The sequence below is a fragment of the Perca flavescens genome, chromosome 15 (assembly GCF_004354835.1).
Source record: "Perca flavescens isolate YP-PL-M2 chromosome 15, PFLA_1.0, whole genome shotgun sequence".
In the NCBI taxonomy this organism is placed as follows: domain Eukaryota; kingdom Metazoa; phylum Chordata; class Actinopteri; order Perciformes; family Percidae; genus Perca; species Perca flavescens.
Window position 1 is genome coordinate 20717297 of NC_041345.1, and position 26918 is coordinate 20744214.

Sequence of the window (26918 nt, forward strand, 5' to 3'; positions counted from 1 at the left end):
ATATTTGCTGACATCTTCTGGAGATCTGGTTCAACAGCACTTAGATATATCCAGTGTTCTTGAAGAGAGCTCTTTTTTAAACACAAGAAGAAGAAGAATACACTATATTTTCTTTGCAGTGGGAAAGTTTAGTCTAAAACACACCTGATGTTTCTATAAGCTGGAGCTGATCTGTCATCAGTAATATATTACATATTTCAAGGCTTACATGATCGGTCTGGAATTACTGCTACAACGTACTCTGAAAAAACAGTGATGAAGTTCCAGGCAGTATCTAGAAATGCAGCTGTCAATCTCTGAGGAAAATAAGTTTAGTACCTTCAGGTTTGAGTAGCTTCATGTCTTCATGTCTGTCAGGAGTCTTGTACATTTGCTTTAATCAAATAGACTCATCTTGCATGATTTTCCCATGCCCCCTGCAAAACTGTAACATGCTATGGGCTGATTCTTGAATGGTGCATGATTCAGACGTCACCTCACTCTACGTGCTCTCTAAAGAAGCATGCTGAAGGTCAATATTCAGTGAGGGCTGGGGTCCCCTTCAGACTGAGCATCAGACCACTCTTAGCCCCACGGCTAAATCAAACATGTTTGTTTTTTATAAGACAAATCTGAACATGATCTTGAGCTGGCCAATAGAACAACACTGACAATCATGTCTCTGTCCCTGTAATCTGTAAAAAGCAGTGGTTAATTGTGTGATGCTAGTCAGAATTTTAAGTCTTGTGTTGATTCTCAGTTTAGCTCTTAAAAAAAGATCCCTGGCTGATAGATATATCTATCTATTTCAGGATGGCCATTAGATGGATTTGAGGCAGACGCGATAAATGACCTCTTTCATGATTAATGCCACTAGCGGAACACCTTCAAAAAGTGATGTTAAAAGGTTTAAGCCAAGATAACATTCACTGATGACCTCACGCTTCATTTACTCTCAATGGGGGTAATCTATTAAGTGCCTTTGTTTAATAAAGCAGCAGCTAGCTCGATAGTGCAGCCACAGAAGTTGAATAAATTAAACTTGGATCTGAACTGAATGCACAAGAATAAATAGAAAAATTGTTTAGCTGAAGAATATTAGGCAGCCATCAATTAGGGACAGTTTCACATTCATAATTTGTAATTAAATTGAATCAGTTTCCTAACAGAATTGTTCAAAGATATTTTAAAATAAAAAAAGTTAGAAACACTTTTATCTATAGTAGACCTGACTGCTAATGTGACAATCAGACAAGTGGATCAGACAACAAGCCAGTTGAAGAATGTGAAACACATCACTCTAGTTCTCAGATCTCTGCACTGGCCTCATGTGTGGCTAATTCATTTACAATACTACTGTTGGTTGATAAAGCAATCTATCATTTAGCGCCAAAACACATTTCTGGCTGTCTAGATATCAGGTCATCTGGGGACCTCTTGAGGCCTGCTCCAACTCCCATTGCTTTGCAGTTTAAAGCTTTTCTGTTTGCCACTGCCTTTATTTGGGGCTTTTCATCTTGCACTGCACTGTAACTGGGTAGTAATTTAGCCATGTTTATTCGTTTTGTCGTTTTGTATCTTATTAAAATTCTTTTAAGCCTAACTTGTGTGTATGTAATTTTTTTTTTTATATCTCTTGTAAAAACCACTTCGAAATGCCTTAAAAATTAAATACAAATAAATGCAGGCTACCTTAGGCTCATGCAGTGGTATAGTCTACGTGATAAGCAGGTATACGCAGTATACCCACCCACTAAGAATGCTCCATGATTTCCACATACCCACTTAAAAATGCCCAATGACACGCGACAACATACTTTCCATTATATTTTTGATACATTTTGAATTGTCATCTGTGTTTTTCTCCTTCGAATAGGCTAAATTAAGGTATTTTTTCCACACTAATTGGTGCATAAGTGCAAGGAATAAATGCAGGAAATTAAGTCTTGACGCGAAAACGAAATAACCCTGGGGGAGGACACCCAGACCCCCCACTATGATGTGCCCCCCCCCCCCCCCCCAAAGGCAGATTCTGGCCCATATATATAGGACAGTATATTTATATACTACTGCTTAGGCCACTTGCGACATGATGAACATGTGGGGTTGGATGCTACAGACAGCTTGGTTCAAGATTTTTGAACCGTAGGAGGCAGCACCCCCGAGACTATAGATAGATACACTATGCCCCGAGACGAAGAAGATGCTCGTTACGTCACATTTTGTGGGCGGGTCGGTGTTTGTCACTTCCGTCAAAAATACAACAAATGAAATGATGCTAGCATTGAGTTAATTCTAACTGATTTACGTTATATTTGTGTTTAGTTAACTAAGTAATCTCACGATTCAACTGGCAGCCGGAAACCACCAGGTCAGTCCACATCACTTTCTAGCTAGACGGTGGGATAGTTAAAGATATTTTAACAAATATAGCTTAAATCGCTGACGTTTACTTAGCTAAGCTAACACTGACTGTATAGCTAGCTCTGTGCAGTTGTTTGTGTGTTTTGGCCGTGCAGACTCCTTTTGCTTTCGTTTTCTAACGCACCAGAGCACAGAAAAGGGCTCATAGCATTTAGCAGGGATGCTTCGTTTTAGCAGTGAGTTAGGTTGGATAATATTCCCTTGTTAGTCAGTGCACAGTATCTTTAGCTACCTAACTTCTCACTTTCTCTCCTGGGTTCAGCAGAACTTGAAGCGACACACCTTTTATACTTGGTTCGTTCTCTCTGTCTCCCACCAGTGTAATGTGTCGAGTGAAGAAATAAGAGGTGATAAAATTGAACTATTTACTTGTGTGAGGTTTTTTGTATGTACAGCGTTTACGAATAGAGGAAAGTAAAAAGTTCTGGACCATTAAGCAAATGTCGGACTTGAAACAAAATTAACATAAATAAAGTAACTAGTATCTCAAAAAAGCAGTTGTTTATTTCTCTATATACTAGAGAATGGTCCCAACTAATTTAGTTGCTGATTTTCTATACAATCAGTAGTAATGACAGTTGTGGAAGAAGTACTCTAGCAATACCATAGTGTAGAAATACACTAAAAGTCCTGCATTCAAAATCGTACTTAAGTAAAGGTACTCATATGCAGAAGTAGTGTGCCCCTTTTGTGAATTTTTATATATATATATATATATATATATATATATATATATATATATATATATATATATAAATAATAATTATTATTATATTATTCTGAAAATTGATTCATTAATTTGTGCATCATTTTAAAGGAGGAGCTCATTTCAACGACTTTTTATACTGCAGGGTGACAGTACATCATCATTCAAAACAATCTGACTCGGCAAAGTAACCAAAGCTGTCAAATAAATGTAGAGTAAAATATACAATATTGGCTTCCAAAATGGGATAGTAGAAATAGTGGAGTAAAGTGATGGTGCAGTGGATATGACACATGCCTTTGGTGTGGGAGATCTGGGTTCAATTCCCATTGCGATATATCAACCAATGTGTCCCTGAGCAAGACCGTTAACTTCTAGTTGCTCCAGAGGCGTCAAACCTCTGACATATAGAATAAAAATTGTATGTTGCTTTGGATAAAAGCGTCAGCTAAATGACATGTAATGTAATGCATAAAAGCACAGCATAAAATAGAAATACTGTGCTTAAATACAGTGCTTGAGTAAATGTACTTATTTTCTTTCCACCACTGAGTAATGAGCATTGGGAAGCTTGGATGCTTGTAAAGTAGTGCTGTTGTTTTGAGTTAGGATCTAAAAGTCAGGAAATAAATGTAATCCCTTGTTCATCCGGTTGAAAGGCATGTAAAGTTCCTGCATTGGAAACTCTCTAATAATAGATTTTTCTGCTATACCATGCATATTGCACTTGCATAAAATGTAAAATATGTCCCCTCTTCTTGTCCAGATCCATGGTGGCAGGTTCGGCACTCATGGAGCCGTCCACTAAGCCCGGGACCAACCAGGTGGCTGATGTGGTGTTTGTCATCGAAGGGACGGCAAACCTTGGACCTTACTTTGAATCTCTAAGGAAAAATTATATACTGCCAGCTATTGAGTAAGAACACTACATTTTCCCTTTGTAAAGTTATTCCTGTATTATTAATGTTGTCATGTCTAAATGCATCTGTTTTATTTTAAAATTTGATCTGCAATAGATATTTCAATGGAGGGCCCCCAGCAGAAACCGATTTCGGTGGAGATGTAAGTGTTTCCCCCTCCTTTTTTAATTTTTTTAAATGTTTCAACTCCCATTCTTTGTCAGTAGTTTCATAAATGTATTTCTTAGAAAAACTCTGTCATTGTTGCAAATATACATATTCCCATGTGTGTTTTGTCCTTCTAGTATGGAGGGACGCAGTACGGTCTTGTGGTGTTTAACACAGTGGACTGTGCTCCTGAGTCATACGTCCAGTGTCACGCACCAACCAGCTCTGCCTTTGAGTTTGTCTCGTGGATCGACAGCATCCAGTAAATTGTTAAAATGATCCACGTAATTATTATAGAGTTGAAGTTCCTGTGGTTTCATATCGCTTTATTTTATCATAACAGATCAATAAGACAGTATGATTTTGTGAATATTAAATATGATCCTGTTTCTTCACACAGGTTCATGGGTGGCGGAGCAGAAAGCTGTAGTCTCATTGCAGAGGGACTCTCTGTGGCCTTGCAGCTCTTTGATGACTTTAAGAAAATGAGGGAGCAAATGTAAGGCAGTCTTTTGGTTTTGCACTGTTCACTTATACTAGGGCTGCTCGATTATGAAAAAAAAAAATCACAATTATTTTTGTCAATATTAAAATCACGATTATTTAACACGATTACTCATTGACGTGTTGCATTTATTGAACTTAAAAAATAGTTGAACAAATCAACAGTGAACTGTAAAATTTCTCTTAATCATTTTCCCGTGGATCTGTTTGAATTCCCCGTCAGAACACAAGACAAAATAAGAGTTTACTTTCAAAATGTAATTTGCAAAATAGTTGTTTTTCTCGATTACATTGTTTTTGTGATTGTTAGGAGCCACAGCCCGAGCTTGGACAGTCTACACATTTTCAAAGTACCATCACCACCTCCAATGGAGGGATTGTTACAATGATCCCTATATTACTACAATATATTGCTTCTGTAAAAAAATTATATGACACTTGTCCTATTACACCTTGGAAGTGTTTACTGTTTGGTCATCATAAAGTAATGTTATCCGTCTGAGCAATCAAGGTAACATAACCATGTTTTTTGCTTGATACCGGCAAAGTTGTTGTTATGGTGTGGTGGTAGTGATTGTCCTACTGTTTGATCTACTAAGGGCAAGAAAACCATGCAAAAAAACACACACATTGAGTGTCTCCATTGAAATAGCTGTAAACAGATCTACAGACTGCTTTAGATTTTCTAAGTAGCAACAACAACTGAGCGATGAAGCACCCCACGGTTTTACCTGTGGTTCCTCTGATGCCCTCCGTAAAATGCTTACATTAAATTCAAGTAAAAAAAAAAAAAATCACAATGACTTGAAAAATCATAGCTTTTTGCATTCTCTTTTTCTACCTTTTACAAGAGGTCAAACCCACAAGGTGTGTGTGCTACTATGTAATTCTCCACCATACCTGCTTCCTGCTGTGGAGAGTGTCAGCTACACCGGCTGCACAGCAGACAACTTGGTCAAAATCATCAGAGATGTGAGTTATCACTTATATCGTCTCCATGAAGTACTTATGACAAACTTAATTGTGTCATTATTTTTGTTATAGGTATTCTATGGATGGGGTAGTATCATTGGCATTTGTATTTGGTTTACTTTATTTGATAAAAAGCAAAATGAGCATTGAATGTATTTCATTGTCACATTTCTTAGAGAGGAATTCACTTCTCTGTGGTGGCTCCTCGGAAACTGCCCGCTCTAAGGTCTTTGTTTGAGCGGGCTTCTGCAGGAGGAGGTGCGGTTGAACCCCATCCAGACTACAGTCAGGACCCCTTCCACATGGTCCTAGTCAGAGGCATCTCGCTTCCTGGTAAGAAACATTTAACACGTTGCTTTTTTTTTTTTTTTTTCTTTAAGAATATTTTTTTATTAAATAGTACACATAGAGAGGGAATGACATGCAGCAAAGGCCCATGGGTCAGATAGGAACCTGAACCGCTGCCAAGGATTCAACTACATGGGGCAAACACTATACCCAGTGAGCTAATGGTCGCCCAGTTTGTTTGAGGGCCACTGCGGTAAGACCAATCTGTCCAAATCAATTTAAATGTCTTTTGAAATAAGTAAATTTGCATTAGACTGTGAGGATATGTTTAACAATATTTATTGTATGGTTAATGTGATGTTTTTTGGCTCTCCAGTTTTAACCGGTATCTGTGAATAAGCAGAGTTTTTTTGTGGTTCACAGGTAAAGCAGTTAAGTCCTTCATAAACAACATGAGGGATAATTACTATCATGAAACCCTACAGGTGGCAATAGATAGCTGTTTTTACAACCCATAACTTATGCACTAAAATAACTCTCTTATGGGCATTAATCTATTTTAGATTAATTTTTTATCAAAATGCATCTGATAAAATTGGTTTTGCTGTATGCTTTTCGCCTAGCTTTAAACATCAGACGAAAACGTTAATGACTAGCTGGTGCAGAAAGTTGAATATCTAGCAGCTAAAGAGACAGATATTTTCTTTGCCAGCAGGTTAGCAGGTAACAACTTTATCAGGAGGTATACTATGTCATTGCTGTGTCTGTCAGCTGGTTGTGGAGCTTGTCTGCCCACAGGTGGCCAAAATCAGTGCAGCTTTAATAATACAAGCTACTTTGATTCCTTTTGACTGAATAATTTTTTTAAATTATGTTTATCTTTACGAGAGCGGCAGAGGTCTCAGCGTAGCCAGACATGATCATAGATGTCTGCAGAAAATGCAAATAAAAAAAAAAGTGAAGCATTTTGTAACTTTTGTTTTGAAAAGTGCTATACTGTATAAATAAATCTTAACGTCCTTACATGATAAAGACAGAGCCACGTACACACCTTCTAAGAATGCTTGTACAGTGTAGCACTGTTCAAAATTACCAGTATGTTATCTGTAGCAACATGCAGTACAGCGTAGTTCAGTTTGATAGTTTCCCAGTTGTAGCAGCTGCATTATTGTAAGCTTCTTATCTCCAGACACACTTTTGATAGGATGTTACACCACTTCTTTTTTTTTTTTTTTTTTTTTTTTTTTTTGCATTCCTCAGGGCTGCGAAAGACGAGAGTAAAGCTGGCATTAATGTTGTCTTTAATCTCCTTCCATGCAACTTTTTTTGTCTTTTCACTGTGGTGCTAAATTGCCCTTTTATTATTGGTTTTCTCTGAGGTACCTCCTCTACCAGCAGCAGACTTTCCTCCAAGCTCCAAGTCTGGTTTTGATCATATTTCATTTTGGCCAGTTTCCTGTAATTACATCCCGAATAATATGGTTGTAAGATACTAGTTGCTAATTTCACACGTTAACTGCTGCAGGAGATACTCAAAATGTCCCACAATTCCATTGCAAGGTGATGTGATTGATTTATGTGACGCCAATCTGTAATTGGTGGTAGCTTCAGCAGTCGTAAATAAAGACCTAAAGAAGACCTAATGGTTACTCCTGCACCTTTCTGTGAGTCGGTGTGAAGTCCTTGATAATATGTCTTATAGTGAAGTACTTCTATTTTATAGTGCAAAGTACTTTTCACTGGTGGAAAGATCACCTGGGGAAGACGTCTTCAATTAAAATACTTTATTACCAAAGAATACTACAAAGATCTGAGTCTTGACTCTGCAGAACACTGGATACAGTAACCTGGTTATAAAGCCTTATTGCTCCTCCTCCTCCTGCCAATCCAAGATACCAAGATGCCAGTCGATGGTTGTATTTCCCTCGCTTCTGACGTAGGCTGTTTTTACTAGTGGCGACATTTACCTTAGTTGCCAGTTAATCAATATCAGGATGGTCTTATCCCAATTCGACATTTCGACAGTTCTGTTTACTTCGCCTGTCCTGGGGGTAGTTCTGTATAAAACAGTGTTATCTATTCAATTACATTTTATTTATAGTATCAAATCATAACAAGAGTTATCTCAGGACACTTTACAGATAGAGTAGGTCTAGACCACACTCTATAATTTACAAAGACTCAACAAGGAAATTCCCCCAAGAGCAAGCATTTAGTGTCTGAGGACACATGCACTACTACTAACTCATTAAATGTACTGCATAACTGAATAACACATCATTCAATTATACATGTTGATTAACATTAAGGCAGTCATTTCCACTACTGTTCTACTCCTACATTGGGAGCATCCTGAAGTTTACAAAACTGCATAAAAACTCTAAGCTCATCCCATTGTCTGTCTCTAGTTTCCTCAGGTGGAGGACCTGGGCCCCTCAAACCTGTCCTCCCTCCTCAGCCGCTGCCTGTCAGTCAGCCTCTTGGCGGACCTTCACAGCCCCTTCCACCCATCAACCCAGCCCACACTTATCAGGTAATGGGCAAGCAGCCACACAGCGTAAAGCTTCCTGGAGACTAATTCCTGCCGCTGGCTTTTGGCTCAGTTTCAGACAGTTGTGTTTATGTTCCTTCCCTAAAACGTTTTACTCAGCATTGTCTTCCTTAATCTGCTTGCTGACAGAATCCGGCCCCCATGACTGCTGCTCAGGTGGCTGCACAGATGGCCGTGGATCAGGCCAACAACCAGAAGAGTCGCTGTAAGTTACCAGTGGACCTTTTGTGAACAATTTATGTTAGCCAAGGTTTTAGTCGCGGCGTCTCTGTCTGCACACTGTGTGTGTGACTGTGTCTGTATTTTACAGTAAAGCTTATTGTCTCTTTTTCTGAGATGGTTTTTAGATTAGTAAAGACCAAAACATTTGTGCAAAGGTCAAAATGGCTTTTTTTTTTTATTTTTTATTTTTTATTTTTTAGAGCGGTGTTCGGTAATGGTCATGTGCCTTTTTTACATCTTTTTAAACATGGTATCCGTTCTGACTTTTGTGTTCTCTCTGCCTCCTCCAGTCCCAGGAATGGTCAATCAAGGTCCTCCGTTCCCCAGTCAGCCAACCCTCCCATCAGTCCCTGGGGTGAAGCTCCCTCAGCCCAACATCGCAACAGTCACTACAGCATCACAGCCCATGATGCCACAAGTTGCTCCCAATCAGCAGCAGCAAGTCCCACCCCCAGGACAGCCTGTACCCAATCAGCCGCCACAGGCACCACCTCAGCAGCAACCCAACGTGAATCAGCCTCCAGCGCCTTCACAGCCCAACATGGTAGGTTGTGATCATTTTTTTACGGACGTTTTCCACTACAGCAGCTTGACGACTTAACATGTAACCGTTGCGTACTATATATATATATATATATATATATATATATATATATATATAATGTGATGATTAGTGAGCTCACTAATGACAATGGAGGTGATGGTAGGCGTTTTTGTTATCTAGCCAGGTGAGCTATTTCCCCCTGCTAGCAGCGGAACCAATCTTCTCATCTAACACTATTCCTTTAATAATGCAGGGCATGCGTTTAGATACGCACTGCAAAGGAGTGTGTTTTAATATAAAGGTTATATTCTGATTCTGAATATGCGACATGCATGTCTTGCTGCCTTGCTATTTATTTGTCTGTGCAAACTTAAGATTGTTGGCACCTTTTCAGTGATGTTCATCCAAAACATTCCGGTTTGTAAAACCATAGATTCAGGTTGGGGCGCAGACCCATGATACAGGCCATTAAGTTCCTGTAGTGTAATAGGGCTATTGCTGAACTGTGGCATATCTTTTCTGCATACAAAAAATTTCTGAATTATACTAATTGTCTTAAGGGGGTGCTATAGTTGCAGTTTGAAATCCCAACCAATATTTGTGTTGCATCTCCTGTACTTTAAATTCAAATTAGATGACATTTTCTGCACATATTCAGCTTGTCTTGCTCTCCGTATCTACCTCCATCCAGGTCCATCAAGTGACACCATATTGAATTGTCAATAATTGTTTTAGTTTTCATATATAGAGTTTTATATCCCACAGAGAAGACAACAATGTAATACACTGCCTGACCAGGGACAAGTCGAATCACATTTATTTATAGAGCACATGAAATACAATCACATAATTGAAACACAAATAGATAAATAAATAGCTCTAACAGATTAAATTATTTTGTTTTATGTTCTATTGACAATTAAAAGAACTCAAACGTCATTGTATAAAGTTGGGTCTTTAGCTGTGATTTAAAAGTGACGATAGATGGCTAGGGAAGACTGACTGACTGAGTTACACATACAGAGAGTTGTAGCGCTCTGAAGCCTCTTACACACATAGTTCCTGGTAAATTACTGAGATAGCCTTTTTTGGCACCGCTAGTGATTTTCACTATTCACACATGCACAACACTCAAGAACATTTCCGTCTTGGGCATTTTCACACATGCCATAGCAATGCCGGAATAGATGGATCAAGGGACAGTCTAGCAGATGGCGGTAATGCAACCCTTATGGTTACCAACCGTCGTAAAACTCAACAGAATGAAAAATAAGATTGGGCAAGGCCGGATTTACGTTTATCTTGTTTTCAGGAACATTGCGGGCTAGAAGCAGTTTTTTTTTTTTTCTCTAATGTTCTTGTTATGTATTTAATATTCAGCTATAATTGCTTGTTAGTTGTCAAATCCCCTGCGAAAAAATGAAACTTTACAAGGTCTTGAGGTGGGGAATTGGCAGTACAGATTTCACTGAGGACTGAAATAAACACATTTTGTTGAATCTAAATAGCTTTTAAACACCCAAGAAAAGCACCAGGTTGATCCAAAACAAAAAAACAAAAAATAACTTGCTTTTAAGAATTTTATTTACTTTAGACCGTTAGGTAGCAAAAGGTAACAAAAGCATGTAAGAAGGTAACAAAAGCATGTAAGAAGGTAACAAAAGCATGTAAGAAGGTAACCAAAGCATGTAAGAAAATCTCCAGATCTCTAAAAGGAAGAAACCTTTTTTATTTTTACTGCTGATGACTGAATTGATTTGTTTGTCAAATTTGAGCGATGAGTCCAACATGATGCCTACATTTCTGTGAGGCTGACCACACAAGTCAGCCTCTTGTTGGGGAACATGGGTTGAACATGTGTGTGGTATAAAAGCAGTATAAGGCTACGTTTTAGAAGATTGGTGACAGGATCCTTTGTCCCCAGGATCCCACCTTGAATTGAGTAATACTTCATTACAGTAGGTTTGTTATCATAGCCAGCATTCTGTGGAGTTTAAATAACCAATTTGGTATTCTCATCCACTTGTTAACCCTTGTGTGGTGTTCGGGTCTGTGGGACCCATTTTCAATGTTTGCTAAAAGAAAAATGATGCTATTTATTATTTATTCTAACTCAAACTCATTGGCCTTGGCTCATTTTCTGTGAAGAACATAAAAAAAAATAATTATTTCTTATTTCCAATCGCACGCACGCACGCACGCACACACACACACATAACTATTACATATGAGGTGTATGGGTCTACTTGACCCGAGTGTATTTAAATGTAGGTGCTATGAAACTAGGTTGTCTTTCTGCACCTGCTATTCCCACACAAAGTTACAAAATTGTTACATTTCAAGCACTTTCACCTGCTCTGATTAAGTTCTAAGAAATAAGCACCAATAATGATCAAAAATCTTGTTTCTATTTCCTTTTACCTTTTTTATAATTGAATTTCCTTATTTTCTCACAAAAAATTAAAATGATCATAAATGTGATCTCACAGTGGTAAATGGCAAATATCAACATAAATGATGTATATATCATTGGTAATTGAGCCAAAGTAAACATCTATTAAGTATTTTACATAAATTGTTAAGGCTGTATTGATTTTAAAAGCCTAATAATGTGGTGGATCCACCAGACCCAGGAACATTGGCTGTGTAACAAAAATATGAACACCACACAAGAGTTAAGTGTTTAAATCATGTTGATATTTTTAAAGGTAAGTGGCCCGACACGAGTTAGATATTAGAGAACCAAGACTTTAGTCTGTGATACTGTACTGCCAGCAGCCTGGAGCTGAGTTTGCAGACTAACACACTGTCTGAAGTCTAATATCAAAATGAATTTTAAATGTTTGCACTGCTATCAGATCAAAACCAGAGGAGATTCCCTTTCCCTCTGTTTTTCATTCATTCATTAATTCTTCTCTCTTGGTTTACAACATACTTGTGAATGTTATGTTAATGAAGATGAAATCGTCAAAAAAAAGGCAAATCTAATATTTAATTATTTAGTTGAATCAGCTGTACAGAATGACGTGCTTTATATTATTCTCTAATAGTCTGTTTTCTTCCTTTTTGAATCAACAAGTGCACTTGTATTTCTTGAAAACGTCTTAAATTGTGCATATAACCCCCTCCTCTTCTATTTTCTTGACAGTCTGGTGTGCCTGGAGCTCAAGTCAATCCAAATCCCATTGGACAGCAGCCAGGTGTGGCCAATAAGATTGTGGCATGGACCGGTGTTTTGGAGTGGCAAGAGGTAATACCTAGTAAAAGGTCTGGTTTTGAATAGTTGGTCCCCTGAAAATAAAGCAGTATTATACACTTTTAAGAGAAAGTGTTGTTTAGATCAATCCCTGCAGTTTGATAAGAATCACATAGTAGTACTGATAACTAAATGTTAAGTGGTTAGTAGGCGTAAAGTTCAGCGTTGTGGCTGAGGTGAAATCTATCCTAGTTCAGTGGTCCCAAACTTTAGTCCTCTAGTTTAAGGTGACAGAAGTCATTTAAAGGAACAGTTCAACATTTTGGGAAGTGCACTTATGGCCTTTCTTGCTGAGAGTTAGAGGAAAAGATTGATTCCACTCTCATGCCTATACGGTAAATATGAGACGACAGCCAGCAGCTTAGCTTAGCTTAGCGTGGAGACAGGAAACAGAGAAACAAATAGCCTTCCTCTGCCCAAAGGACACAACATCTGCTTCCCAGCACCTCCTAAAGTTCACATGCTAAAAGTTCAAAACCAATGTTTTCGTATGCTAAGTTAAGTTGTAAAAACAGCAAGTCATGGTTTTATTGGACTTATGTGCAGCAGGTTTTTTTCAGTTACTTCCGACATTCCGGGGCCAATCTTCACTGTCTAGGAGCTTTCACTGTTGTGAGTGGTAATAACCTCCTGTCATTGATTATTGTACAGTATGATTAATTGCATTATTTTACCGTCCTACTAATATTGCTTTAACTCAAGGTCAAATCAAATTAGTTTGCAGTTGCTGTGCTGAGCCAGGGAAATGGATGTTAATGGCTTTTATGCCACATTCATGAGGCCTTCAAGTGTTTGTGTTTGTGGACAGACTCGGATCAATCGCCTCTATCGACTATAGTCTCATCCTCCCTCTTCTGTTTGTCAAAATGATCTAAGTCAGTTAAATGGACAGGAATAAGAGTGGGAAGCTTAGGAAACTAAATCTTGCCTGTGAGCATGTACGGCCGCAAACAACCTAAGTGGACAGATTAGGAGCATGCAGTATTGCTCTTAATCTGTTATTTCCTCCTCCAGTCCGCTCATTAGGTTTTCAGCTCTGTAAGTGATTCTCCTCTGGAGTAATCTGTAATGTTGAGGAGAATTACACTACAGATACTAAAACTCGTTTGAAGAAATGGTTGTTGGATGCCAGCACACTTGGCTGGAGCTTGCTCGGAGTCTAGTGTTATCAATATGGTTTGCTCTCTTTTGGCTGCATTTCAATCTGTTAATTCCTGAAAGCTTTTGTTGTCTCAAATGTGGGCTAACTATGGTTTTGCCAACATTATTTTTTCAATCTGCTCCTAATTGAAGGTAGAAGTGTTTTTTTGGATAGGATTGTTTTGTAGCTCTTCCCACATTTTATTCCTGCTTTAGTGAGCCCTGAAACTAGATAACCCATTAGTCTGCCGAGAAAACCCATCACAATACATGTGTAATGGACAGCACAGGGACTACAGTAGGCCTGACTAATATGTGATTGATTGATCATTGATCCTGTATTGATGCCCTGAAGATGAAGCATGCTGGCGGTTTTCCCAGTGGGGTTGCAGCATTGATGCACTTAGAAAGTGCTTTTTTTTTTTTTTTTTCTTTCAATCTTGACATTTTACCAAAGAACAGGTTGTCTGCGGGTCTTTAAAAGTCCATCCATCCGCCCATTTTTTAATTGCTTGTCGTGAATAGGGTCACAGTGACAAAAGGGTGAACAGGGGTAGCCCACATGTCCTTTTCCTCAGCAATATTCTCCAACTGCTCCAAGGTCAGCTGGAAAATGTAATCCCCCAGCATGTCCTGGGTTTTCCCTTGTGTCCCCAGCAGTTGTTCATTCCCAGATCACCTCCAGAAAGAGACAGTTAGGAGGCATCCTTAGCTCGCCACGAGTCGAGTCAGTGTAATGGCTATGTATCACAACAGCAACCCATGCACCCCATAATCAGGCAATGCCTCTGCAGTTATATTTTGCCAAATTAAAAGAAGTATGTGTATTTCCCACGTCCATTTAATTAGTTGCGAAAGTAAAAATGTTGGCCACCATAACTCTTGAATCTGAGGTTGGACAGTCATTTGGAGTGTCTTTTCCAGCGCTTTGGCGTAGGCTTTCTCAGGGACTTTTAGGGTTGTTATTCAAAAGCAGTTAGAACACACAGTCCAGTCCTCCTTTTAAAGTACATGTCCACTCTCAACTTTAAGGGTGTGTGAAAAAGCTCAATAAAACAATATGCACATTTTTTATATCATATCCTCATAACATATTTTTACTAAACCCACTCAGGATTTATGTTTTATTTTCTCTTGTACTTGTTCTGCTTACGGTATCTTGTTGAATTGAAGGTGTGGTGGTTCTGACTGCCTTCTTCTTTTGTTGGTTTGGTCACAGGTTCATGTGGGATTTTAAGATGTTCTGCTCCAGGTGTTCTTTAGGCTCACTGTCTAACTTTACTCTTTTTTTCGTGTCATTCCTCACCTCCCCCCTTTCCTGCAGAAGCCTAAAGCCTCTTCTATGGATTCAACCACCAAACTGACACGCTCTCTGCCATGTCAAGTGCATGTTAACCAAGGGGAAAATCTGTGAGTAGCCAATCAAACACTATGGGCTTTATCTGTAGTAAAGGGTGGGTTGATTTGTGCAAACAGTTTACCGCTGGCATTGTGTCTCCAAACAGAAACACGGACCAGTGGCCACAGAAGCTCATCATGCAGCTGATTCCACAGCAACTACTGGTGAGACCATATTCTTTAGCTTTTGTGTTAGTGTGTGGGGACACTTGCTTATTATTGATGCATAACTCAAGCCCTCTCTTGCCTGATCCTTCTGTAGACAACCTTAGGTCACCTCTTCAGAAACTCTCGAATGGTTCAATTTCTCTTCACCAACAAAGACGTGGAGTCGCTGAAAGGCCTGTACCGCATTATGGCCAATGGCTTTGTAAGTTTTCCAGCACTCTGGTTTTGTGAAGTTAAAATGTGTTTTCCTTCCATGTCCCCAATCCATCATTCAGTTTAGCTCAATGCATTTTCCATGAGTGGCAACTGAGTGCCAGTCCCACCTCTGACCAGTAGTTGGACTGAACATGAAGCTGTGTTGCAGTGTTGTGTTAAAGACTCTAGAGGGGGTTCCAGCCCATACATTTAGTCCCTTTCTTACCAGATAGTATGATTTTAAACATGCTTTGCCATCAGTACAGACAAAACCCTTTTTAATTGTTTCGTTTTGATTCAGTTCCAGAAGGCAAGCATAATGATAGGGGTTTTGCCAGTGTGGTGCATTGTTAATGAGGTAATACCATTGAGAAATAGCAGAGGCATTAATAGTATTCAGTCCAGCTGAGCTCTGCCTCTTTGCCTGAATTTGATTTACAGCTCAGTGAAGGCACAGTATGAATTAAGTTAATACCATTTGCGTTCAATTTATAAAACCGATGTGTTTGTTTGGGCAAAGGAGCTCAGGAGTAGGTTATGTCCCTGAGCCCATCCCATAATTACGACCAGGTCCCATGTCAAGGTCTTGATCTGTCCTGTGACCCTCCCTGCAGGCCGGCTGCGTCCACTTCCCCCACACTACCTCGCCTTGTGAAGTACGGGTGCTGATGCTGCTCTACTCATCCAAGAAAAAAATATTCATGGGCCTCATCCCTAACGACCAGAGTGGCTTCGTCAACGGCATCCGGCAAGTCATCACCAACCACAAGCAGGTCCAGCAGCACAGAGCGGTAAGTGATGATAGGAGGAGGACGTGGGGCTAGTGGGGAGAGAGGAAGGTTTCAGTGTGGAGACCAAAAGGAGGTGATAATGAGGAGGCATTATAGAGGAGCACGGGGGAATTGAGGAACATTGTTTACGGCATTAAGGTGCATTGTTATTGACATTTCATTTAGAGCGCCCAGTATCTTCACAGCAGCCGCTTACGTCTCTCTCTCTAGCAGAAGCTAAGGGGACTAGCATTAGCTAAATTCTTACTGCAACATTAGCTGACTGTTGCACTCCCACTCCATTATCTCTGCGTAAGTGAGGGAAATAATAGGTGCAATACATATATGCACTCATTATGTTGAATTAATTGCATCCTCAACAACATTGTCTCTTTAACACGGTGCACTGTGTACTGTGTTAGGTTACTGTTAAAGGTGCTCTAGGCGATGCCACAAGTTTTTTTAGGCTACAACATTTTTTGTCACATACAGCAAACATCCCCTCACTATCCGTGAGCTGCCTGTCCCCTGAACACACTGTAAATAAAGTGTGGTCTCTGTAGACAGCCCAGGCTTCACAAATGGCAACAAAAACAAACTAATCCAACTTGCACCACGAAACATAACAAACAGTGTTCCAGCCAATAACTGACAAGAAGGATTTGGGGTTGGGGGGGGGTTAGTGCACGGAAGGGAGGGGAGGGGACGGGATGAGGAGGAGGGATGGGCGAGCTAGCCTGTGTTTTGTTTGACAATACTTCGAACGTCAACAAGAAGTGACATCACCCAAATCGCTTAGGTTACCTTTAATGGTAATTATACTGTTAACATCCATTTAGAGCTTCACAGCTTTTAAGCTATTCTTTATACACTACACAGTGCCTATAGTGTTTTATAAAGTGTCCATTTTTCTAGGGACAATTGAATGCTAACTGTAATAATTGCAGCACCTAAAACGGTCTTGAAGCTTACATTTGTAATTGTTTTTAATTACTATGATTATTATGTGACTGTTACCATACTGTTGGAGGGTTTGTCATATTTAGAGCTGAAATGATTAGTTGATTAGTTTAAAAAGTGTTTGTAAGTGATCAATCGTTTAAGTAATTTTTAAGCAGAAATGCCCCAAATCAGCTGGTTCTGTCTTTCTAAATGTGAGAATTGGTGATTTCTTTGATGGCCTTTTTTCGCAATTTTCATTAATCAAAAATCAGTTGAACGGTTTGAAACAAATCTGAATTCAATCATTTTGACTGATACTGCAATTGCGATATGATTTTTGAAGTTCAGGACATCTCTGCAGCACCACAGTATATCATAACAACATATTTAACTAATATTGCACCTCCTGCTATTTGAAAATTGCAGTTGGCCATATTGCGATTTCGATACAATTTGGATTAATTGTTCAGCCCCGATCGGAAACATAATCAAACAGATAAATCAATAATGAAAATAATTGTTAGTTGCATTCCCAGTCCTATTACACCGGTCTTGTTTTTACGACCTGTACAGTGTAATGTCATCCCAGCAGTTATAAAATGCATTCATTTTCCTCATCAGTTGATGACATTTCACTGTAAACCAACAAGGCGTAATAATTCATAATACCAGAATATGCCGACTCCGTCATCTTTGCTTTAGTTTGAAAAATGTGGAAAGTTGTAGATTCAGCTTTAAACAAAGATATGAATTTTTAACTCCAGGCTGCCCAGATGTTAACATTACATGAGACTTGCTGTATGAGGAGCGATGTAGTGGCAGTGGTGTGTGCCAATCTTTAGGGACAGGAGGAGAAGGAAATCTAGAGACAAGGTCCCTCCTTTCAGCCTCTCTGCTAAAGGTAGAGCACTTCTTGTTTCTGAGTTCATTACAGGTTACAAATGCTGCTGTCTTGTCCACATGACATGGAGATTTCACTTTCCCTGTCTGCTCATCTTGATCCCTGGAGACAGGGTGATTTAAAATGTGTCCTCTGGATTAGCTGTCTTTTCTATCACAGGGCCCCACTCCAGCTTATTGCATCCAGTGAGGAGGGATGCTGCATAGGTCTGAAACAATGCAGCATTTAAAAATGAAGCCTGTTGTCTGGTTTACATGAGTTAGATTCAATTCTCTTCGCATCCTGCTCTCATCAGTGGTGATAGCGTTTGTTTAATCACCTTGCTAATTTTATGTCTTTTCGAAAAAAGCGCGTCAGCCCTATATGTAACTCGAAGCCGTGTTTGTTTGAGCATCAGGGCATTTAGGAGGAAGGCAGAAGACATGAAATTCTAATGAAGATTTTCTTTTTTTTCTGGCTCTTGTGTATCATTACATATTCAGTGCTGCATTGCTAATAGGGAAGCGCTACAGCAATCTTAACGTAATTAAAATTTCAATTTGGACCAGTAGTTAAGGTTTCTCTGTGTAAAACCCTGGAGTGGCATTCTTCAGGAACCAGATTGCAGTTTGTTCTGTTTACAGCAAGACCAAATTGAATATTTGTCCCTGCAAAGTGATGCGGGCCCTAAATCGTGATCCGGGATTTCACAGGTTACTGGGTTAAAGACAGGAGATAAATCATAGACGAGGAGAAGAGAGAAAGAGGCATCTGTTTTGTTAGTTCCCTCACAAGACCTAAAGCTGTGTGTGTTGCTCTGTTATTGTTGGTCAGAAAAAAAAAACGCACCATGCATTAGCGCAATCCCAGGGTGATTTGTTCAGATTCAGCAAGATGGATGGGTGAAGGGGTTTTTCCATTGCATTTTTTTCCTTGAGTCTGTAGTTAATAATTTGTGTTTAGAGGAGGGATGAAACCCCCTCATTCCTCCTCGTCTCTCCAGTGTAAAAATAAACCCACAACCTACCACAGCACCTACACAGCACAGCTAACTCAGGAGCCCTTCTGCCTCTTTCAAAATGTTCCCTTTTTAAGCAGTTATCAGTCTCAGATTGTGATTTTAAGCAACAGGTTGCTTCCTTTCTTCTTTCTCTGCGTTTAACCTCAGATAGATACTGTATATTACTTTTTCCACTCCAGACTTTTGTTAACGGCTTTAGTCATCCAGCTTCAATTTGAACACCTCAGCAGGTGGTGCTTGAAGTTAAGTCTCCACTGGTGTATCATCATATCCATGTTTGTTTTTGCTTTCCATCTGCGCATTCACAAAGTGAATATTTGGTTTCAGCCCAACACAGTCAACACCCATTACATGCGGAAAATATGTTGACTTTAAATACAGATTATGGATCTATTATGGCAAGATAAGAATATCCAAATATCTTTCTAGAACATATTCCTTTATTTGGACAAGAGGCTTGTGTGTTCACCTTTTTCAAAATGGGTATGATTGTTTTTAATACATAGATTTAAATTTTTTTCAAATCTATTTTATAACAATACTGACAAGCCTATATGTACTTAGAAAGGGTTATGTGTAAGGAATGTGGGACAAAATCCACAGAGCAGATTTGGCACTTAAAAAAAAAAAAAGTAACCTCGGAAGATACCCAGTTGATTTGTCTAACTCAGACAGCTGAAGCCTCATATTAGCTTCAGCTGAACCTCAGAATAAATTCCTGCACAAAGCAAAGAGTGAGGAGACTGTTGCCAATCACTTAAATTGAAATTGCTTTAAGAAGCGATTTGTTTTGGGCCAGTATGAGAGAACAATTACAGCGACCAGTAATGCTTTTACTGTACTTATGGGCTTGTGAGTATTTATGTATTTAATTATTTATCCAAACAAAATCTCTTTTTCAAGTGAACATGTATAGAATTGGCAACAACTAACTTGCTTGTTATATTGAACAGATCACAGTGAGCTTGAAGTTCTCCCTTACTTTGACGGTTGCGGTGCTCTGGTATGATTTGGAAAACAGTGTGTACTACTATAAATAATTTCAAGATTCAAAATCCTTTATTAATCCAACAACAGGGAAATTTGCAATGTTACAGCAGCTAGGGATAGTGCAAAAAAGAACAAAAAGACACTCAAACCGAAGTGCCGATATTTGTTTTTTTCAGCAGTTAGCCACAGGCACCTTTTTAGTTCTAAACAAGAGCAAGAGACGTACGAAAAAAGGGCTTGTATTTGTACTTGGCAACTTTAACGTGTTAATGAGTATAAAAGTGAAGCAGAGGCGAGAGTGACGCGTCTGCATGCTGAGTCGATAAGTGAAGGTGATAAAATGTTGAAAAATATACTTTCTGCTGTTTCACTTTCTCTCTGTTTCTATGTAGCAGTTGGGCGGTGCAGGTCCGATGCAGCCTGGTCAGGTCGCCCCCAACCAGAACTTCCTCAACAGGCCCCCTGGCCCCATTCCTGTCTCCCACGGCAACGTCCAGCAGCAGGTAAATTAACCCACTCTGCGCTGGCATGTCTGCCTGGGTTTCCACACCAGTTTCTCTTTCACTTGACACCTGTTGACACCTTTACTGCCCCGGTGCCCACTGATTTTTGCATGCATTTACTGGTAACCCTTTTCTCCACTATTTTTCACTCTTCCACCACTCTTCCCCTCTCCTCCTTCTCTCTGATCTGTCCTGTGTCCAGTCTGTGGTGGTGGGCATGCCCTCTGTTAGTCAGGTCTCTATGATGGAGGAGCAGCAGAGGCAGAACAACATGGTGAGACCTGCAGGAGCCTCTTGACATAAAAGCAACATGTGTTCAGGGTGTCCACGGCTTTACTGTATTACAGCATCATTCAGTTATAGGTTTTATCCCCTTCCGCTGGGCATTTGACAAGTGTTATTGAACTGCACCCAACAGATTTATCGGTACAATGCACATTTTTCCACACAAAGTCCTTTATCTGTGCTAATCTCAATTCCAGGCTTTGTGGACATCCTGTTTTTTTCATTTTTGTTGGGAATCCTGTGTTATAGATACAAAAACACAGACACGCTGTCACTCCCATCCCACCTCTCAGCATCAGGCTGGTGCACAGCTAAATTCCTATCCGCATGTGTTGACTTCACCACTCCCCGTTGAATGTTCCTCATGTAGCATTTTTTATTGATAACATGCATGCATACGTTTGCATATACATGTATTTTTGAAAAGCAACTCTTTGCATCATGCATGATGTGACATGCACAATGCATGGATTCAAACATGTTCCAAACGTGACGGTTAGTATCCGCTGTGTATGTCTGTTATCTTTCATGTTTATCCTCCAAAGCTGCATTAATGTCATGTGAAACATTGCAGACAATAGCTTCACTAATACCAACCTTAAGGTGGTAAACACTTCTGTGTTCCATATAATTACCATATATAATTACCATTACCATAAGCATTATTTTTAACATATGCAAGTTGTCTTGTGATAATCACTTCTTAAAAAAATAAAATAAATAAATAAATCCCTGACAGGATGCAACCACTTGCTCGAATCTTTGACCGTGTTGATCACGAGTAACCAAAATCTACAGAAATTTTAAATCTCTGTATTTGTTCTATTTTTCTTTTTTTAATAAGTAGGTCATAATTGGTTTTCTTATATGACTTGAATGCGATGTAAGACATCTTAAACTTTCCTTCAGATGACGATGAGAGCAGCCGGACCAGCCAACCAACAGCCGCCGGTCAGTGGTGCTCCACCCAACCAGGTCGCACAAAGCGGACAAGCCCAACCCCAGGGTCCCATACTCCGCCTCTCAAACCCAGGAGCCAATCCACAGCTTCGCAGTCTTCTCCTAAGCCAACAGCAGCCAGTAAGAGTGCAACAAATGGCTCTGAAGTAAATGTCTCATACAGTAACTGCTCTTCTGGAAGTCTGTGTTTTTGTAGAAGTTAACGTGGCTCCTCTGTCTCTGTGTCTTTGCAGCAGGGTGGGGTGTCTCACATGCCAGGCATGATGTCTCACCAACGTCTCGGGCCACAGTTGGTCCATCCGACACCAGGAGGGGGGGCTCAAATGCAGGGCCAGTGGAGGCAGCCCTTGGCAGGTTAGCAAGCACCCCCCCACAGAGGTGGAAAGAATTCAAAAACATGTTACCCAAGTAGACATGACATTTCAGAATATACTGTAGGTCTGAAAATGTGTTTTTTGAAGGAGAATAAATTAGATATCCAAAACGATTTAAAACAACTACAAAAACTCACGTTGCTAGCAACTGTCCAAGTTAGGGGAGATGAGGGTTTTTTGGTGTCTGTCACATCAGGCATCCAAAGTAAAATGTAGAAAGACCTTAAAGAGCGATTCTAGGTCTTTGTATTCCTTTTACTGCACTATACATTACTACAGACAGCATACTGTACTTTTTTATTTGTTTTTTATTTATATATATATATATATATATATATATATATTAACAAAATAATTATCTTTTCCCCCAATTTCACATGCAGCCATCTGATCTAAGAAAAATCAACTTGCATCCACATTCTATATTTGCTCATTGTTTGTTGTTCAGGTTTGATTTTCTGACAAAATAGTACAGGAACACATCTAGTGTCATTGTTGACTTAGAAGTCCCGGGCGTCTGAGCTTTGAGGCAGTAGATTTATGCATGACTGTACACAACAGTAAAGCACCTTGATGTTTGCCTATGTCATTCAAATCTGAAATGCCTCTTAGTTGACCTTCCTAGCAAAATTAATGGAAACAGATGGCTGCATGGGAGAAAAAAAACATGCTTGACAAAGTGTGGTATGATTTGTAAAACAGTGTGTACTACTATAAATAATTTCAAGATTCAAAATCCTTTATTAATCCAACAACAGGGAAATTCGCAATGTTACAGCAGCTAGGGATAGTACAAAAAGACATTCAAACCGATAAACAAACCATAAATTATTGTTTCATTGCTAGGGATTTACCGATATGGATTTTTTAGTGCCAATACCAATTTTTTTCTTTTTTTCTTTTTCATCAGCCTTAGCCGATGACCAATACGGGCTGCCGATTTTCTTGAGCCGATATTTGGAGCCGATACTGCTTTTGCTCCCTCAATTTACATCATAAAAATGTAAACCCTGCCACACTGGATTTGTTTTCAGAATCTGCTTTGCCATTTCTTTAAAAAGAATATACAAAAACACAGATCAGTGTCACTTCTGCAATCATCTTACATTCATATCAACCAAATTATGTGTGCAATGTGCATCATATGGTTGGGTGCACTGCATATGGTTAACTGTGCATGGGTAAAAGGTTTTCATCAACATCTACAACACAGCCTTGATGATGTATTCAGTCCCTCCAGGATTTTGCGCCCTTTTTTTGAGATTGTTGCGGCCCCAAATGCCGGATTTTGCGGGAGCTTTTGTAAAAAAATTTGATAAAAGTTGCGATGTCTTTTGTATGTTTGTTGCAATTAAGTTTTTTTTTTTTTTTGTATAGTTCTTTTATATAGAGAATAAAACTACTCTAGGCTGAGTTTTCCAAGTAACCTTACCAAAAAGGCTCAGGATGCTGCAAATGTTGGTATAATATAAAAATGGCTGGTGGATTTAAGACAAAAAGTAATTTAGTGAATGAATCAAATTTGAACATATGTGTCAGTAGCTTGTTGATCTTTACATTGCTGGTTAATTTCCTATCCTGGCCTGGGACACACATTCATACAGTTTGATAAAGTACTTATTGGACTTTAACTTATCATTGCACTTACAATAACGAGTGTAGCTGTCCTCAATTTAGGTCATCGTGCTTTTAGCGACTTTATAGTGAAAAAACTAGGGCTGTCAAACGATAAATTTTTTTTAATCGCTGAACTCTATAGTTAATCGCATGTTTTATCACATTATTAAAATTCTATTATTTTGCATTTCAAAACTGTTTTTAAGTACATATTAACAATGCAAAGCAATTCTTACCAGTGTATCTTGATTAGGAATCAAATGAATGCAAAGAAAGTGACTTTATGAACATGATTTTAAGATTTGTATTTGTTTTCTTATTTATTTACTGTAAACAAAAGAAAAATGTGTGACTCTAGTCACACATTTGAATCTAGAGTCAGTAACTCCTAAATAATTTTGATTACTCACTGACGTCCAGTGATCACCTTGCATCACTTTGCAGCAGTTCCAGCTGCTTTCTCCGTGTCGTACAGGCTGCGTTCTCTTAATACATCCGTGCTGTGTATGCGTGCATGAAACTACTGTCCCCCTCGATGGCAATTTATAAGACGGGTCAGAACATGCCAACCGTATTACGTCTTTAAGACCCAAATCTGCTATGATGCTGACAGTTCTGCAGTTAGTTGCCACCCATTTCGCAAGAGCTGTAGTAATTTTTTGGGATTTGGTTTCATCCACAGGTCGGTGAGTAGCACTCTCCAAAATAGTGCTTTGCCTGAGCCCACTAGCATCAATCCTGAGTCACGTTAACCGTACTATTATGCTTAGCTCGTAGGAGGTAGCTCAAGCTTGACGTGCTTCGTGATATTTTAATTTGGCTGTACACAATGTGCCTATGGCTTTCGGCAAGTCCAGGAGGTTTGGAAAATAAAAAGCGCCATTCAGAATTGTGTTGCTTCTGTCTGTCTCCATCATGCCTGCAGCCTGCAGCAGCGGCAAAGGGTCAAAATAGTAGCCTGTTAGGCACGACGCGAAGCAGAGTGAAAATAAATTAATAAATGGACGCATGCGCTTAAAAAAAATGAATGCGTTATGCTCTGCCCTTAATCGCATCGCGATTAACGTGTTAATGCTGACAGCCCTAGAAAGAAAAAAACGTTACAGCATACATTGATGTTAAAATGTATACAGGTTGGCAGGACGGTCTGAAATATTTTGCGCGGTCTTTCGCTGTACGTTTTGTTGGTAAAAGTGAGATGTTCGAGTTACACACGTCTCGTCTTACAAGGAAATTAATTTGGCGACGTACGTGTGATGTCAACCCGTTCTCGCTCCCGCTTGGTCATTGACTCTGAGTCACATACTGATGCAAAGTTGGGCACGTGGGACTGCTGGGATTGGTTGAAGTAACGGGAAACTCCGGTTATTGGTCAAATTTGCAGAAACGCTGTGGTGATTGGTCAAAATTGTGAGTCACACCAAAGCGGTGATTGGTGGAATTTGCGTGAATTGGTGCGATCGCGACATCGCGAAATCCTGGATGGACTGTGCATTGCTTGCTGACATATTATAAAACCGATATAATCAGGTCATCACAAAATGTCCGTTGTCAACACATTAAAATAATTTAAGAAAACAATAAACCTGAAAAGTAGCCATTGAAATAAAGTGCTTGATTTGTAATTTAAGACTGCCATGGTGCTGGTTCCAGCACTCTGCTAGTGGGGGAGGGGCAGTGCATGGTCTGCACGTGAACTGCAGCATCTCCAGCAACACAGAGCTGCCTGTGGACGCCTGTCTGTAAACAATGCCGGGAAAAAACTATCGGTGAACGCAGCAGCCGCGTATCGGCCAATACACGTCAAAACGCAAATATCGGCCCGATAAAATCGGTCTATCACTAATTATTGTATCAGATGTAGGGGCAAAACGGGACTTTAAAATGCAATTGTCATTCAAACTCCAGGATTCATTGTACTTACTGTATGTTTAATTAAGACTAAGACCTAACAGTATTTTTCTATGGAAAATATCAATCCTGAAAAAGTATTTAAATCTCTCTTCCTCTTTCTCCACACCCCTCCCAAAACATCCCAAACCTGTGTGCAGGTCAGATGATGATGTCTGGAGGCCAGAGAGGTGCTGTGCCTCAGCCTGGGATGCCCCAAGTTACCAGTGTCATTGAGGATGAAATCCTCATGGAGCTTCTCTGATTGAGCGTCAGGAACGGGATTTTTTTGTTATATCTCAGCAGCCATTTGCCAGTTTGGACACATGCATCCGCTCTGTTGCTTTATTGCTACAAATGTTCAACATAATTAAGGAACAAATCATGAGTAGTTTCTGAATTTCTTTTTTTTTTTTACGGGACTGAGCAGCTGAAGTTAATTAGGGGCAGACAATGCAAGCATTAGTTTTTAGTAAATGGTCAAACCGAGAGCACGCTAATTCCTCCATGCTACTCACTGGAGGAAGCCAAACCAGTGGAAACAGTCAATCATGTTGTGATTCTGGAAACTCTACTTTTCTATACATTTCTTTTTTTTTTTTGAATTTTATCATAGAAATCAGAAATAAGGTTGTTTTTTTGTCTTCTTTCAGTTCAGATTTGTTTTGTTAGATTTTGTTTTTTATTATCATTGATAAAGTTGTTTTATGAGGAAAAAATAAAATTATGGAGTATAGATCATTTAAAAAGTCATTGTGAATTTGGTTTTGTTGTTTTTGCTTTGCATGCACATGGTGATGTTGTACTTGTGATGGCCAGCCAGAGTCTCCACAGTCCTGCCTCCCCCTGTGTGAATGCAACTAGGACCCTTAAGGTGAGAGAGAGAGACTGAAATAGACACAGTAATAGATAGTTCAGTATCTTTTTGTGCCAAATAGTGTCACAGTGTTAATTTTAACTACTCCAATATGTCGTGGAACCATAGAGAGTCCCCTTGTGCCAAGTAGTCCTACCAGATGGCGTCAGTTGGCCATGGTTCCCTTGGCATAACGTACAATCAGGCTGACCGCATGCGCACATGGCACAGACTCCACATATATGCCCACAGTCTGCTTTCGAAATGTGCCTCACGTGCGTCGTGTGTGCCAACCTGCACACCAACACACACTATCCTGTCGTGTACCTGATAGGGGCAGCTGAAGCGGCAGAGCCCAGCCGGCTGTCCACGGGGAGAGAAACAGGCATGAACTTTGCTCAACCTCACACGTACGT

At 39.6% G+C, this 26918-nt stretch overlaps 1 protein-coding gene across 6 annotated transcripts; it reads left to right on the forward strand.

Moving 5' to 3' along the window:
• Positions 1-2180: 2180 nt before the first annotated feature.
• Positions 2181-26288, forward strand: med25 (mediator complex subunit 25). Of its 6 annotated transcripts, none has more exons than XM_028599407.1 (21): positions 2181-2350; positions 2666-2750; positions 3876-4025; positions 4126-4171; positions 4314-4438; positions 4577-4675; positions 5532-5652; positions 5829-5985; positions 8349-8473; positions 8621-8696; positions 9004-9257; positions 12406-12507; positions 14978-15063; positions 15159-15216; positions 15314-15421; positions 16029-16205; positions 20410-20520; positions 20723-20794; positions 21715-21885; positions 21999-22119; positions 25808-26288. In XM_028599407.1, exons 3-21 carry the CDS (start codon positions 3880-3882, stop codon positions 25909-25911), a joined length of 2259 nt encoding a protein of 752 aa, XP_028455208.1. In that variant the 5' UTR covers positions 2181-2350; positions 2666-2750; positions 3876-3879; the 3' UTR covers positions 25912-26288. The 6 variants fall into 6 exon arrangements, with proteins under 6 accessions (XP_028455208.1, XP_028455207.1, XP_028455211.1 ...); XM_028599406.1 differs by having other exon boundaries at positions 2669-2750; XM_028599410.1 differs by having other exon boundaries at positions 2669-2750; positions 20413-20520.
• The last annotated feature ends 630 nt before the right edge of the window (positions 26289-26918 follow it).

Excerpts from the sequence above, each read along its gene's own strand:
- med25 (XM_028599407.1), top strand. The coding sequence starts at position 3,880 with ATGGTGGCAGGTTCGGCACTCATGGAGCCGTCCACTAAGCCCGGGACC. Across the intron at positions 5,986-8,348 it reads CAGAGGCATCTCGCTTCCTG|TTTCCTCAGGTGGAGGACCT; the intron begins GTAAGAAACATT and ends GTCTGTCTCTAG. Across the intron at positions 9,258-12,405 it reads CGCCTTCACAGCCCAACATG|TCTGGTGTGCCTGGAGCTCA; the intron begins GTAGGTTGTGAT and ends TTTTCTTGACAG.